At 37.2% G+C, this 16,652-nt stretch overlaps 1 protein-coding gene across 1 annotated transcript in view; it reads right to left on the minus strand.

Annotated features, from left to right (window-relative positions):
* Positions 1 to 16,402, minus strand: part of bnc1 (basonuclin zinc finger protein 1) — a 48,525-nt gene extending 32,123 nt beyond the window's left edge. Inside the window, exon 1 of the mRNA XM_061963852.2 lies at positions 16,117 to 16,402. Within this exon, the coding sequence (XP_061819836.2) occupies positions 16,117 to 16,128 (12 nt within the window). The 5' untranslated portion in view covers positions 16,129 to 16,402. The remainder of the gene's footprint in view (positions 1 to 16,116) is intronic.
* Between the last annotated feature and the right edge of the window lie 250 nt (positions 16,403 to 16,652).

Below are 16,652 nucleotides of genomic sequence, written 5' to 3' on the forward strand. Positions count from 1 at the left end.
TTCAAAGTGCATACACTTTCCCAAAATTAAAAAAATATTAAATCCTTATTTAAAATGCAAACATTTTTGACCGACTTGAACCAATTGATATTGAAAATTAATTATTAAAGAAACGCAATAAATAATAGTGAATTCAAATTGATTAACATTAACAATATATAAAAACACTTTAACCTAGACAACAAAAATGAATAAAACAATTTGTGCCTTTTTTTTTATTACTCAAATTGACAAAGGATTAATGGCTACAATGAGCATATTTTGTAGTGTTCAGCTTTTCAAAGCTGGATTTGAAGCATAATACTGATAAAGCATGATCCCAGGGTCACACGCGCCTTGCACCGTCCCACTATTTGAGAAGCATTGCTATAGAGTGAGTTGTTACCTAATCCTGTTTCAGATTTGACAGTGACACTACACAAATTTATTTAACACAGGTTTTTCTAAAGTTCGATGAGGTGTTTCAATGAGAGATACTTAATCAAAGTCTTCACCAACTCCATGCACACACAACTCCATTCCTAAAACTGTATTGTGTTCTAAATACACGTTTTTCCCCATTGTTTGCAGAATAAAGAACATTTCAAAAGGTGCAATGTTGCTGCACCGCTGAGGCACAGTCCACGTTTTCTGTTACTCCGTCAAAAGTTACTTCCTTTTCTGACAAAAGTCCACCCATCAAACAACATATGACATACAATTTCATTGGCTATTCAATAGAGATGTCCGATAATATCGGCCTGCCGATATTATCGGCCGATAAATGCGTTAAAATTTATAATCGGAAATTATCTGTATCGTTTTTTTATTATCGGTATCGTTTTTTTATTTTTATTTTTAATTTTTTAATTTTTTCAATTTTTATTAAATCAATGCAAAAAACACAATATACACTTACAATTAGTGCACCAACCCAAAAAACCTTCCTCCTCATTCACACTCATTCACATAAAAGGGTTGTTTCTTTCTGTTATTATAATTCTGGTTCCTACATTATATATCAATATATATCAATACAGTCTGCAAGGGATACAGTCCGTAAGCACACATGGTTGTGCGTGCTGCTGGTCCACTAATAGTACTAACCTTTAACAGTTAATTTTACTAATTTTCATTATTTACTAGTTTCAATGTAACTGTTTTTATATTGTTTTACTTTATTTTTTATTCAAGAAAATGATTTTAATTTATTTATCTTATTTTATTTTATTAATTTTTTTTAAAAGTACCTTATCTTCACCATACCTGGTTGTCCAAATTAGGCATAATAATGTGTTAATTCCACGACTGTATATATCGGTTGATATCGGTATCGGTTGATATCGGTATCGGTAATTAAAGAGTTGGACAATATCGGAATATCGGATATCGGCAAAAAGCCATTATCGGACATCCCTACTATTCAATCATTGAGATCGGATATAAGAGTTACCTCTGTTAGAAGACATATGAAACATTTCCACACACATAATTAAATTAGAGTTCCAAGCAGCCAAGGTAAACGGTTTTCTATTGACTCGAATGAGTTGTCCGTCCAAAGTTCAGAGTTGTTTTGGTAGCATAGTGTGGCTAATGCAACCATGCTAACCCAATTTATGATTAATAAAATGTGAAAATATGTCCAGACTATGAAAATAATGAAGGTGAAAGGTTTGTGGATGTAAGGTTTGGTGTGTTTGAATACCACTAGGCTACCATGAATTGATTAACGTGGACCCCGACTTAAACAAGTTGAAAAACTTATTCGGGTGTTACCATTTAGTGGTCAATTGTACGGAATAGGTACTGTACTGTGCAATCTACTAATAAAAGTTTCAATCAATCAATCAATCAATCTTCTGGTCTAACATTGAATATGCTAAGTGTGCAATGGATTTGTGTCAACACTACACTGTCAAAATGTGAGCCGTCAGGAACTAATTACTGTACACATTACACAGTAAACACAGTATACTTTTTCAGGTGTACTAAAAGAAGTATTCCATTTAAGACAGCCAAAGAGCAAACCAGCCATCCATCCATCCATTCAATTCTCTACCGCTTGTCCCTCTCGGGGTCACAGAGTGGCTGGAGCTTATCCCAGCTGCACACGAGTGGAAGGCAGGGTAAATCCTGCGACAAGTCGCCACCTCATCGCAGGACTAACATAATTATCAGCCTTTTAGCTTCACTTTAAGGTTGTGCACAATCACATCATAACATTACCAAAGCTCGCCTTTTTGGCATTTACACACAGCACTATGAGGAACTATGAGAAGAGTGTGTTTTATAACTTTATAGGAAAATAGCAAAAAAAGAGAATTGTAAATGTTTTTCCATGAACAAACCTAGAATGTGTCACGTGGGTCATGTGTTACTGCGTGGGTTGCTCTCCCGGGATGCAGACGGACAACTCCGGACAAAAGCGTGAGGTAGGATATGATTTATTCCTCATAAATCATCGAACTTACAAAAATACAGGAAACCAACAAAAGGCAAGCGTTCGGAACGCACGGGAAGCTAAGGCGAGAATTAGCACAGGAATCAAAGCATAGAAAACAAGGAATTTACCCAACTGTTGCATATAGCAAACAACAAAGCCAGACAGAGTGTGGCGAGGAACGTGACTAAATAGCTCTCTGATTAGTACCCAGCAGCAGGTGAACGTGCCGAACACTAACCAGAGGCAGGTGAAACGAATCAGTGCCCATGGTAACCAAAACAAACCCACAGGTGCACAAAACAGGAATTCAGGGAGTCCAAAACTAACAGAACATGACTAAACAAAACATGATCCGGGTCACGGATCATGACAGAATGTGAGAAAACATGTCAGTATTCCTCAAAAAAAAAAAAAAAGGAAAAAAAAAATCCAAAGAGGTTCATTAGGTCTTCAAACAATTATGCAATTTTGTTATTCTTATAGCCAGACTTGTGTTTATTTCCGTACAAAATCACATAATGTAAGAAAAAGTTGTGCATTTACTAGAAATAAGTCCTTTAAAAAAGTGTCTCTTCATATTTTCAGAAAACGTCTACATTTTACAAGAAAAACTGAAGTTGTTATATTCAATATATTAATATATATTAATATATTTTGATAGTAAGCTGATAAAATAAGTGTGTTGATTAAACCTGGTAATGAGTCATGCAAGAACACTTGTTTTTTCTCCACCCTCTTGGTTTTCTTTATCCCATCTTTTGCGAGGTTCTGCCCATGTGGCGTCACATCAGCCCAGTATTAGTGATATTGTTATTATAAAAACTATTTACAGCAGCGTCGTGATCACTACCATCTGTCTTATGTTTACATCGAGTGGTCTGCTGCTTCCTTGCTTCCTGTAAGTTTATTCTAGATGATACATCCTGCATCTAAACCTAGACAGAAGAAGTCTGAGTAGGTATTCCTGGTATACTTTGTACACTTTGACAGCCATTTAGGACCCGAAAATGGCCAGAACGACAGAATAAGACGCTTGGTCTCCCCCCACCCCATGTCTTTGCAAGGATTATGAGACATACTTCACCTAAATGGGAATATATGAACATCCCAGCAGTCGGCACCCTAATGACAGCAGACCTTGCACAGTATATGATGTTTTATTATGTTTGTTGGTTCTCATAAAGTCTGCAGTGAGTAATAATCAGTGATGAAGAAAAAAAAGCAAACGTTGTGATTAGAGATGTCCGATAATATCGGCCTGCCGATATTATCGGCCGATCAATGCTTTAAAATGTAATATCGGAAATTATCGGTATCGGTTTCAAAAAGTAAAATTAATTACTTTTTAAAACGCCGCTGTACAGAGCGGTACATATCTGGTAAAACACAGACGTAGGGCATACTTGCCAACCCTCCCAATTTTCCCGGGAGACTCCCGAATTTCAGTGCCCCTCCCGAGGCAACCATTCTCCCGAATTTGTCCCGATTTCCACCCGGACAATAATATTGTGGGCGTGCCTTGAAGGCACTGCCTTTAGCGTCCTCTACAACCTGTCTTCACGTCCGTTTTTCCTCCATACAAACAGCATGCCGGCCCAGTCACATAATATATGCGGCTTTTACACACACATAAGTGAATGCAATACATACTTGATCAACAGCCATACAGGTCACAGTGAGGGTGACCGTATAAACAACTTTAACACTGTTACAAATATGCGCCACACTGTGAACCCACACCAAACAAGAATCCATCCATCCATTTTCTACCGCTTATTCCCTTTGGGGTCGCGGGGGGCACTGGAGCCTATCTCAGCTACAATCGGGCGGAAGGCGGGGTACACCCTGGACAAGTCGCCACCTTATCGCAGGGCCAACACAGATAGACAGACAACATTCACACTCACATTCACACACTAGGGCCAATTTAGTGTTGCCAATCAACTTATCCCCAGGTGCATGTCTTTGGAGGTGGGAGGAAGCCGGAGTAGCCGGAGGGAACCCACGCAGTCACGGGGAGAACATGCAAACTCCACACAGAAAGATCCCGAGCCCGGGATTGAACCCAAGACTACTCAGGACCTTCGTATTATGAGGCAGATGCACTAACCCCTCTGCCACCGTGCTGCACCGTGCTGCCCAACAAGAATGACAAACACATTTCAGGAGAACATCCGCACCGTAACACAACATAAACACAACAGAACAAATACCCAGAACCCCTTGCAGCACTAACTCTTCCGGGACGCTATAATATACACCCCCCGCTACCACCAAACCCCGCCCCCCCAACATCGCCCACCTCAACCCCGCCGCCCACCCCCCCATCTCCCGAATTCGGAGGTCTCAAGGTTGGCAAGTATGCTCTAGTATACTCTGGATTGAAACTGTGTGCCTTCATTGTTTTTGTAGCTGTTGTTTTGAGGCATGTTTAAAAAATAAAAAAAATAATGCACTTTGTGAAAGTCAAAGTATAGTATTTCCCATAGTTGTTATGGGTATCAGGATTATCCCAGGGAGAGCATGTCCCAAATTCCAAGCTGTTTTGAGGCATGTTAAAAAAAATAATGCACTTTGTGACTTCAATAATAAATATGGCAGTGCCATGTTGGTACTTTTTTCCATAACTGGAGTTGAAGTTGTTCTCTTATTTTGGAAAACCTTGTTTTTGATAGATTGATTGAAACTTGTATTAGTAGATTGCACAGTACACTACATATTCTGTACAATTGACCACTAAATGGTAACACCCGAATAAGTTTTTCAACTTGTTTAAGTCGGGGTCCACGTTAATCAATTCATGGTAAAGTTACATTGTTTAATGCATCCAGTGGGGCATCACAACAAAATTAGGCATATTAATGTGTTAATTCCACGACTGTATATATCGGTATCGGTTGATATCGGAATCGGTAATTTAGAGTTGGACAATATCGGAATATCGCATATCGGCAAAAAAGCCATTATCGGACATCTCTAGTTGTGATGCGTTTTTGAAATTATTGTGCCAAATATGCCTAAAATGAGCAAAATACGAAAATATTATAATAAATATTATAACAAATGTGCCCGTTACTACATTACATATATACTTACATCATGTATATAAAATCTTAATGGAGGTGTTTGAATGATTTGGAATAGCGCGGCTCCCATAGGCTCCATTGTAAGCAGACTTTTGATTGCATTTATTTAGTATTTAGAATGCAAAAAAAACATCCATCGTCATGTTTTTCATAATGATTGTGAACGATAAGCAAAATTAAACAAGTGCAGTTCCCCTTTAAAGTAATGTAAGAAAAATCAGACAGTACTAGTCTACTTACTACTTTAGAGCTCCTTGTTATATCATAGAGTATAATTGGTGGGGTTCTTCACAGACAGCAAAACAGAAGAAAGTTAATTCTGGCTGTCAGAAATATTTGAGTGACTCAGCGGAGGAAAACAGCTGCCTGGACAAAGACATTGAGGGGACGGACTGGGACTTGTTGGACTACGGCGGAAAATTCATCGATTAGCCGCACTGAGTGACACTTCTATGGAAACAAGCGGCGCTCGTGCCAGTGGAATGTGGCTCATCCAAGAATCCATTTTACCATGAGACACTGAGCAGTTTATGAATACAATTCCTAAATGTGTTCCACCTTAATAGGTATATTATGACTTAGCAGAAATGCAGGAAGTGAGAAAAGCAAAACGTGATTGAAACAATTCACTTTCCTTCCTAGCAGACTTTGACGTAAGTGATACTTAATATCGCCACCACAGATATGGTCGCGTCAGATTTGGTGTGCAGTGTAAACTTGTCCAGATAAAACTTTTACATCTGAGCCACAGGTATGTGTGGGTATCTATCGATACTCACTAACATGATGTCGACAGTGCGATTAAAACCAGAGTAACCAAACCGAAAAACAAAGTAAATATTGGCAGTAGGAGTGTTGGACAGTAGTAGCATTACAAATACAAATGTTAACTACATTTCTTGGTAGCGTAGTGGTAACATTGCTGTTTTCTACATCAAATATATTTTCTGTGCTCAAGCTAAAGTACCTTCGAAACAAGATTATATTTTCCCAGGCATTTCTATGAGTTAGTATTAGTATGGAAAACACTAGAGTGTTTATTATTAACCACCTTGAATTGACTTATACTGTCTTTAAGTTGAAGTCGAATGGTAATTGTTTTTTTTCCCCTGGCAACACTTGGGGGCCACAATAGTTCATTAAATAATGATGCGATAAGTTGAGTAATGCAAACACGTTTGTTACTGGATACATTCTAATACACTTCTGCCTTGGAGACTATGTATGCGTAAGTAATATGCAACTATGATTTATTTGTTTATAGTGACAAATATAATATTGTTCAATTAACGGTCAACGTTAATGCTGTAAACATTGGCACGTAGTTCTGGCCCTAAAACAAATACAAATAAGGTCCCCCCTAATTTTAGTCCTGTTTGCTGATGGCAGATTTGGAGTTTCTTAAGCCTGACATCAATGACAAAAGACCATTTCCGCATACCCTTATTATCCATCCCATCCATCCATCTTCTTCCGCTTATCCGAGGTCGGGTCGCGGAGGCAGCAGCCTAAGCAGGGAAGCCCAGACTTTCCTCTCCCCAGCCATTTTGTCCAGCTCTTCCTGGGCGATCCCGAGGCGTTCCCAGGCCAGCCGGGAGACATAGTCTTCCCAATGTGTCCTGGGTCTTCCCCAGGTCATTATGCATCCTACTAATTTTGGTTGCATCTTTATCCCAAAATATGTTGTTTTCTTGCAGAATTAGAATAAATCTAATGTACATATTCTGTATATTACATGTTTTACACGTTTTCGCCGCCATGGTGTCACCAGGACTTAGTGATTTTTTCTTAGCTTGGAGCACACACACCAGTGGCTACAATATGGAGCTTAAACATGGAAGCGTACCTCCTCTCCACACTTTTTTGTGTCCTCTTTTACAGATTCTTCAGTTTTATCGCTGTAATTTTATCACAAGTTATTGAAATAAATGCTGAAAGGGCATAGTTAGATAGACATATAGATAGATAGTCAGGGGGCCTGTGACTCAAGTCATGCTTGCAATTTAAAACATAACAAAAAGCAGAGAGACTGTCTGTATTTCACAATACTCGTAAATTGAGGTACCGGCCTTGGCGTGCTGCCCGCCTTGGCACGCATATATGTGTCCTCTTTTTGGGATTTCACAATATGGTCAGCCTAAGCTAACTGTATACAGTCATACCAGCGGTTCTTAACCTGAGTTCGATCGAACCCTATGGGTTCGGTGACTCGGCCTCAGGGGTTCGGCGGAGCGGAGGTCAAGACACACCCAACTCATCGTGTAAATAAAAACTTTTATTATGGATACCCCCAAACAATGTTCCCTCCAATTTTCCATCTGATTTTCAGGTGTGTAATTTGTTGTGGTTTATGCCCAGTTCATTTTGTGCACCAGTAAAACTTGAATTTGAAAAAAAAAACATTTTATTTTTTACTAAAGAAGGGTTCGGTGAATGCGTATATGAAACCGGCGGGGTTCCGTACCTCCAACAAGGTTAAGAACCACTGGTCTATACATAATGTGGAGCCGCTCCTCTAAGAAAATCCTTATCTCCATTGCGGCAAATGAACTACATTTCACTCATTATCACTGGAGCTCTAGTGGAAGAGGCTAAACATGTTACACACCCAGTAAGAACATGCAGGAGCAGGCATGCTAATTGCCACTAAGCTATCTTGAAACAACTCAAGAAGTAAGTGCAAAGGTAAACACTTCAAGAAGTGTATATTGAACAGCAGAAAGTAAGCAGCTATCAACAACAAATTCAAAAGTAGATTAATAAGAATCAAGACTGACGAGGATAATATAACGGAGTCTGCTACTGTGTAGCGAGCACGTGTCAATACCAAGGGTGATATTAGTATTATATGATATATATTAATGGATTAGATTTATATAGCGCTTTTCCAGACACTCAAAGCGCTTTCCCGTGAGAGCTGACAACTAGAGTGAATGGATTGTTATTTTTATTTTCACAAAATCATTTTTTGTCAATTTTTTTTTACAAATCGAGAAAATATTTACCTGGACACAGGTGGACTTTGAGGGCAAAACTTAAAAGTGTAGAAGATGGTAGTTTTTTGTTTTTGTGTAATTATTGTGCACTAATAATTTCGTTTTGATCAAACAATTGGATATAATAAAATAAAATATGGAAATAGTCAAAATGTTGTGTTGATATTGTTACACTGTCAATAGCACTCACCATTAATAAATTAAAACATTTACACTTAATACTGATGGATGATTGGTATTGGAATCAGCAGCATAAAACATCCCTAATTTAAATAACTATTCTATTCTATTCTCCAAACACGAACATGATCTAAAACCAAAAACATTATTAAAACACATGCAAATTAAAAATGCTGCAATAACTTAAATGCTGCAGGGTCAACAAAAAATGCAGAAGAAACATGCTGCAAAACCTAAAGATATCTGCATTAGAGAGCCAGGCCTAAAGAAATGAGCGGGATTCCAAAAAGGAAAGTTATATATGTGAAAAAGCACATTTGTATTATTGTCTTTGGCTGTACAATTTTAAAAAGTCCCAATGAAAAATGAAGAAGTTGAATGCAGGTTGTGGTTAAAATGGGAGAGTATAGCTTTCAGCTGTTGTTGATTAATATGAAATCACTCCTGCATTTTGACAATCTTGTCACATCTGGCTGACAAATCCTCACAAGCCTTTTTAGTGGCAGCGTCCATGTTGCTGTGTGCGTGTGTGAGTGTAGCTCGGGGAGTAGAGGGGGTCCAAAGGAGCTGCAGCACAGTTTGAGGAAATACTAACAGGGTACAAGATAGACACAGCTTCAGTAAACACACCCTGCACAATTTGTTTGCACCATCATATAAGACTGGCGAAGATGGCACTTCACACACACACACACACACACACACACACACACACACACACACACACACACACACACACACACACACACACACACGCACACACACACACACACACACACACACACACAAACAACCCTACACAAAGAGCAATGGAATATAAGTTGTAGAGAGTTTGTGTCTCTTCGTGTCTGTGTGCGCACGTGTGTGTGCGTGTGTGTGTGTGTGTGTGTGTGTGTGTGTGTGTGTGTGTGTGTGCGCGCGTGTGTGTGTGGCACAGAAGAAGTGATGGCGGTACATAGGACACAAGAGACAGCAGCAGATATGAAGTTATTAATAAATACTAAAGAAGACTACTTAAATCATTCAATACAATTATTGAATACAATTTATGCCTAAATACTAGAAATAATACAAAAAGTGTTTAATTTGATTCATTATTAAATAATTATTTGAAAAACAGCTAAAATTACATAATTTTAAGAATTAAAAATGGAAGAAATTACATCAAGTAATATAAATGAAAATATTATTTAAAATATTTATTTAGATTGTTTAGAACAAATATTTGTGAATAACATTAAATGTTTTAAATTAAAATATTATTTAATACACACAGTGGGTCCCTGAAGACTAACTATTAAACACAGAACATGTTTAATTAAATTCCAAATGTAAATAAATAAATAGTTATTTGAAAACTAATCACAGATAAAAATAATTTTGAATATGGAAACATGTAAAAAAAAAAAATCTATATTATCAGCAGGGCTGTCAAAGTTAATGCAATTACAAGGTAACATAAGTTTCTTTTGATGGCACTATATTTTTTAATCTCGCGATTATCGAGCTTCCTGGGACCTTCAGTCCACAATGTAGCGGTGGTAAAAAAAAAAATTAAATAAAAAAGCTTTCGAGCTGATGTTGAGTCACAGTAACAACCAGAGCAGAAATGGACAAAGAAAAAGGTTTACTGAATGACAAGTTTAGCTTTCACTCTCTAAACAAGACCAAAGTTTTTTCCATCCACATCTCTGGGAGTGACAACACGGTGGAGCAGTGGTTAGTGCTCAGTGCTCGTGCCTCACAATAAGAGGTTTCAATTCCCGGGCTCTGGGTCTTTCTGTGTGGAGTTTGTATGCTCTCCCTATGACTGCGTGGGTTCCCTCTGGGTACTCCGGCTTCCTCCCACCTCCAAAGCCATGTACCTGGGGATAGGTTGATTGGCAACACTAAATTGGCCCTAGTGTGTGAATGTGAGTGTGAATGTGTTGGCACTGTGATGAGGTGGCAACTTGTCCAGGGTGTACCCTTGCGCCCAAGTGCAGCTGGGATAGGCTCCAGCCCCCCGCGCCTCCGAGACGGACAAGCGGTAGAAAAATGGATGGATGGATGGATCTCTGGGACTTATCACCGGAAACCCTAGTTGTTAGCGACAGTGTGTTCCCAAGTCAGCGTGTTGCAAGCAAGTTTTTTCTCAAGTCAATTGCAAAGCTGGTAAGTCACAGGTTGCGTTTTTTTTGGGGGGGGGGGGGGCTTGCTTTTCTGTTTCCATAATAAAGTAAAACACGACTGTGCTGGTAAGATAGTTGGTCCTTTCTACACAGCGTTTCCTTGTTAATGCGCCCTCGTCGACTTGGCACGCCCTCAGACACACGCATGCAAATGACACATGTGCAACTATGCCAAAGCCCAGACTGACAGAGAAACACATAATGAAGCACAGTGAGAATTAATGGAGAAAACTTAAAAAGTGCTTTGACACTATTTCCACATTCACCCATTCACACACACATTCACACACTGATTGCAGGAGCTGCCATGCAAGGCGCTAACCACGGCCCATCAGGAGCAAAGGTGAAGTGTCTTGCTCAAGGACACAACGGACATGACTCGGTTGGTAGAAGCTGGGGATCAAACCAGGAACCGCGCCACACCATCCCCATATATACACATCTATATATACATATATATATATATATATATATATATATATATATATATATATATATATATACATCTGTATATATACACTAGGGTTGTACGATATACCGGTACTAATAAAGTGTTTCGGTACTGATCAATTGAAATCGGTACTATACCACCTTTGAAACATACCGGTACCATTCCTTCATCTGAATGCCGCTATGCGGCGGTGACTACAGAGTCGAGGCGCATGATGTTGAGTGTGTCAACACGCACACACAAGAAGTGCATACAAGCAATAACATCGTGGTGGGGAAGAATGGCACAAAACGACAATTCTACTGGTTAATAAAGGGGGTGCGTGAAGCGCAATATGGAGGTATTTGGGCTTCAAAACTAACAATAAAGGTGATGCTTTAAACAGGGAGACGCTGCGTTGAAATTGCTGTTTTACACCTTTCCTGCTTGTCGGCTCCCAGACCGTGGTCGAAGAGCGCAGGGAACATGTTCCCTTCAGGGCCGATGTTTTGTCGGGGGTAACACCCTTCACTTTACCTGGCAATGGGTCTGTAAGGTTCCGCTCTTTGGTCGGAATGACGAGGCCGTCGATTAGTTACAACTTGGTCACTTTATTTATTATTTCCACAGGGCACACCCGGACATTCACCATGCTATTGACACTCCTGCACATGCTATCACTACCTCTCCTTACTTGCCCACTCACTTACTCACGTCACTCACCCCACATATTGCCATTCTTAAAGGAGCACACACACATACGCTACTCTCACAACAGCTGCTTTTAAACACACCTCGCCAAATGTAGCGATTTGTATAACCACCTTTCCTTCAGACTTGGGTAAACATTAGGTAAACAAACTCCTTCTCTCTCTCTTTACTCGCCCACTCACTGACTGACATCACTCAGCCAACACGTTGCCATTCTCACAAACACTCATAAGTAAACCAGCTCCCCTGCTGTGCACATGTAGATACATAACATGTAGATACATAACATGTAGATACGTAACATGTAGATACGTAACATGTAGATACGCAGAAGTGCACACAGCTGCATGGCTTGATGCCAAATATTAGCGTAGTCATAACTTCCCAATTAGCAGTCAACCAATATAGGTGAAATGACTGAATTTTGTCACAAATTCCTACAATTTGCGTTTTGTCTTTAATAAATGTGTTTTACCTGCTACATGGCTTATCTGGGTACATTTATCCATAGTTTTGTATTTAGTATTTTTTTTAAAGCACAGACCAGGAGTGGCAACCATAAATCATGAATAATTTAATATAATGTCAGTAAAACTTGATGTTATATTCTAATCTACTCTTTGATTATGGCAGACTAAATGTAATATGTAAAATTGTAAATTCTTTTTTGAGGGCAACAAAAAAAGCCCAATGTGTTTAAATTTATATTTTAACCTTGTAAAATTGTTCTTTGACCGTGAGTGTTTAATGTAGTGTAAGACTTTCTGTTAAAATAAAGACAATATTGATATTTTTTGTCGTTCCCTTTATTTGGAAACGTATCAAAAAGTATTGATATACATTTTGGTACCGGTACTAAATTGTTGGTATTGGGACAACCCTAATATACACATTTGTGTGTATATATATATATATATATATATATATATATATATATATATATATATATATATATATATATATACACATCTATATATATCCATAATTTTCTACCGCTTATCCCTCTTGGGTATATATATATTTAAAAAGATAAGGGTGTAACAAGTCATACATACACATATATATATATATATATATATATATATATATATATATATATATATATATATATATATATATATATATATATATATATATATATATATATATATATATATATATATATATTTGTAGGTATGTCTGTATACATATATAATAAGTATTTGCATAAATGGGTGTTTGTTTTATTAAGGTACACTTATTAATGCGATTAATCGTGATTAATTATAAGTTAACGATGGAAAAAATGTGAATAATCCGTATGTGTCTATTTGTAATACAAAGTACATCAACTTTAATCCGCAAATAAAATTGTTTTTCTAAAAATCTCTAATTACATTTTTTTTTTTTAAATGCAATGCTGTAAAAATACAATAGATAAAGATTTGCTGTATTATATGATTACATAATCAGCATATATTCTATTATAAATTAAGACTGGTGATACATTTTTTATAATGTTAATTTGAATGAAATTGTAATATTATTATTATATGTTATGTAATAATTGCGTAATATATGCATTTTTCCCCATCTGGCCAGACAACAGGGACACTTGCATAAAATATTAACAATGCGGATGCTCACCAATACGTGTAAGCTCGTTGTATGGATTACTACGACAAGCAACAAATTAAAGGACACCTGTTTAACTAAATGACAGGCTAACTTTTGTTTTCTAATTTACATTTCTAATATACATTGTATACAAAAGTATCATTAAAAAGCACCCTACTGTATTATTCCTTCTACATACTACAGTTTACTATGATGTTTTAGCCAATTAAACATCTACTAAAAATGCCCCAAAACAATCATAGTCATTCATTCATTTTCTACTGCGTATCTTCTTCAGGGTCATCACCTTTGTAGACGTAAATGACAACTTAAGTCTAAAAGTGACATAAACACGTTTGTATTTCTTGTAATTGTACTTATATTTCCGCTTGTTATTCAAGTAAAATTGTTTGTGTCTTGCATCTATTAAGCATTGTTTACACGCCTACACAAGTACGCAAACAAGTATATAGAATGTGTTGCTACAACACTGCGTACCAGTCTATTGGTCAATTGTGTATCCCACGGAAGCTAAGACCAAAAAGACACAAGAGAAGTGATCTGACACATTTTCGCATAAATGCATATTCAGACAACACTGTCAAATATACATTACAGTATGTCACTTGATGGTATTTACTTTAAATTGCATCGCACATGACAATTTTATTGTTTTATTCCCCCACATTTTTTCCTTTTTTTGTTTGTGCTTCATCAATTCACAAGTTATATTCTGTTAGTTTGTTTCCTCATATTTGCTTATTTATTCATTCATCTTTGATCACTTTGAATAGCTTTCATTTATTATTATTCACTTGTATATTTTATATAAAAACGTTGAACATTTTTTCGTCTTTTGTTACTTCTTGTTTAGCACTACATAATCTATAGTCTGTATGTTGGTTTACTCGAATTTGTTTATTTCATCATTTGTATCAAATCAATCTAATGTGTCATATTATATTTATTATTCATATGTCTATTTTATTTTTTAAATCTTATCATTAGTATCATTTTATTCTTTTTTTCTTATTCATTAATTTATCTTTAATCGCAATGATTCGTTTTTTTTTTATTATTCACTTATTGTACATTTGATTTAAATTTGTTTTCAATATTATTTGTCTTTTCTTCTTCCTTGTATCTTTAATGTATCTTTAATTATCACAATTATTGTTCTTATTATTCTCATATCTATTTTTTAAAACTTTTTTCTCCCCTCCCTCATAACTTCATAAGAGCACTGTATTCCTACACATATTCTGTACTGTCCATATTAGAACATAGTGATGTTTAAACGCATGTGCATAAATAATCAGTAATATAAATAGAGAAATGGTTAAATAAGATCCGCTTCTTCCTACTCCTTTTTGTGCATGATGAATTGTTTTTTTAATGTGACTTTGTTCAATTTCTGAACAAATGACCAATATTAAAATATTCCAGTACCACACAGTAGCAGCAAATGACTCAATGAGTTCTTCTGCTTGTAATAATTCAGGAATATACATCAGCCCTACCAAATAAAAGACAATTAAAGGTGATTAATTGTGTTGAAATGAATTGTGAAAGCTGATTAATTAAAGATGAACTAAAAGGCTGTACACAAATTTTTGGGATGTGTCAAAAAGTTATTTTCATTTGTTTTGATGATATAATTGTTTGAGGAATTAAGTTACTTTCGTTTCACTGCAAGTTTGTGGGCTGGAAAAGGTGGAATTCCAGGAAAACTAAGAATTTTCAAAACATGGACATTAGATATCCTGACAGTTTTAGTGATCGAAAAGGTTTGGGAAATGTGAGAATGTTGTAAAGAACTTGTAAAAGTGAGTTTTCAATGGAAATTGAACAACAAAACAACAATTGGAACAACTAAAATTGCTAACATTTTTTAGTAATGTGTTAGAAATTTGATTTTGTTGGAATATTTTGAGATTTTAAAATAGTTCAGCATTGATACAATACTTGGTATCTATACTCACACTTATATACTTCTTCATGTTCAAAACTTTTAGAGCCTTTGGGGGGCAAGGGGGTACATCTTGAAGTCTCAATTGAAAATGAGAATATGATACACTTCAACTATTATGCTGGTTGCTGACATAAACACATTATTAAACCATGTTGAAAAGGAACATGTAGTACGTCTTGTCAAGACTTGCACTTTTGCTTCAAAAGAACAACAAAGAAAATGTGTGGGGAAGATGAGCAATGTTACAGGTAACTATGGGAAATCACTTAGTTACAGCAGCCACATTAACCCCCCCACCCCTAAAAAACAAAAACAAAAACATACAGTATGAAAAATATCTAATATTATTTATATTAGGGTATTTGAAAATAAACAAGAAGCATGTATATGTATCACCCATACTTGTGCAATCAGAGCATAAACGCACACATATTACAGTTTATGTGCGTGCGACTACAAAAAGTGCAACCCTAAAACACCTGAGTACATGTGCCTGCACACCTCATCGTACATGTCAAACTTCTCCCTGCAAGAAGTTAGTGTTCTTCTTACCTCCTCCGCCATTGTCAGTCAGATGCTTCCAAAGGTACCACCGAGGTTGGCCATTCCCAGCTGTCCCGCAAAACAAACTCTTTCCAACTCCCCTGCTCTCACGATCAGAAAGAGTCTACACCCCGAACTCCCAATGCATGTATACTGCATGTACACGTACACACTGGTACACCTATTCCACACTAAAGCAGAGCGATGTGTGCACTTTTACTCTCACTTAACACACGCCTCCTCTGCTTTCTCCTCTAATGTTGCCATAGACTGGCTACTAAACTACTCAAGATGTTCTGTGTGTGCGCGTGTATGTGTGTGTGCGTTTGTGTGTGCGTGTGTGTGTGAGTGTAGAAACTGGGCATATGGGATTGGAATGAGATCCTCCCACTCGGCATTCTCACCTCTGGAGCCCCCTCCCTTGCCTGAACACTGCACACACACACACACACACGCGCACACACTCTAACACGCACACGCATAGAGGTGCGCGGGTGCCACACACACACACACACACACACACACACACACACACACACACACAC

The sequence above is a fragment of the Nerophis lumbriciformis genome, linkage group LG06 (assembly GCF_033978685.3).
Source record: "Nerophis lumbriciformis linkage group LG06, RoL_Nlum_v2.1, whole genome shotgun sequence".
NCBI lineage: Eukaryota > Metazoa > Chordata > Actinopteri > Syngnathiformes > Syngnathidae > Nerophis > Nerophis lumbriciformis.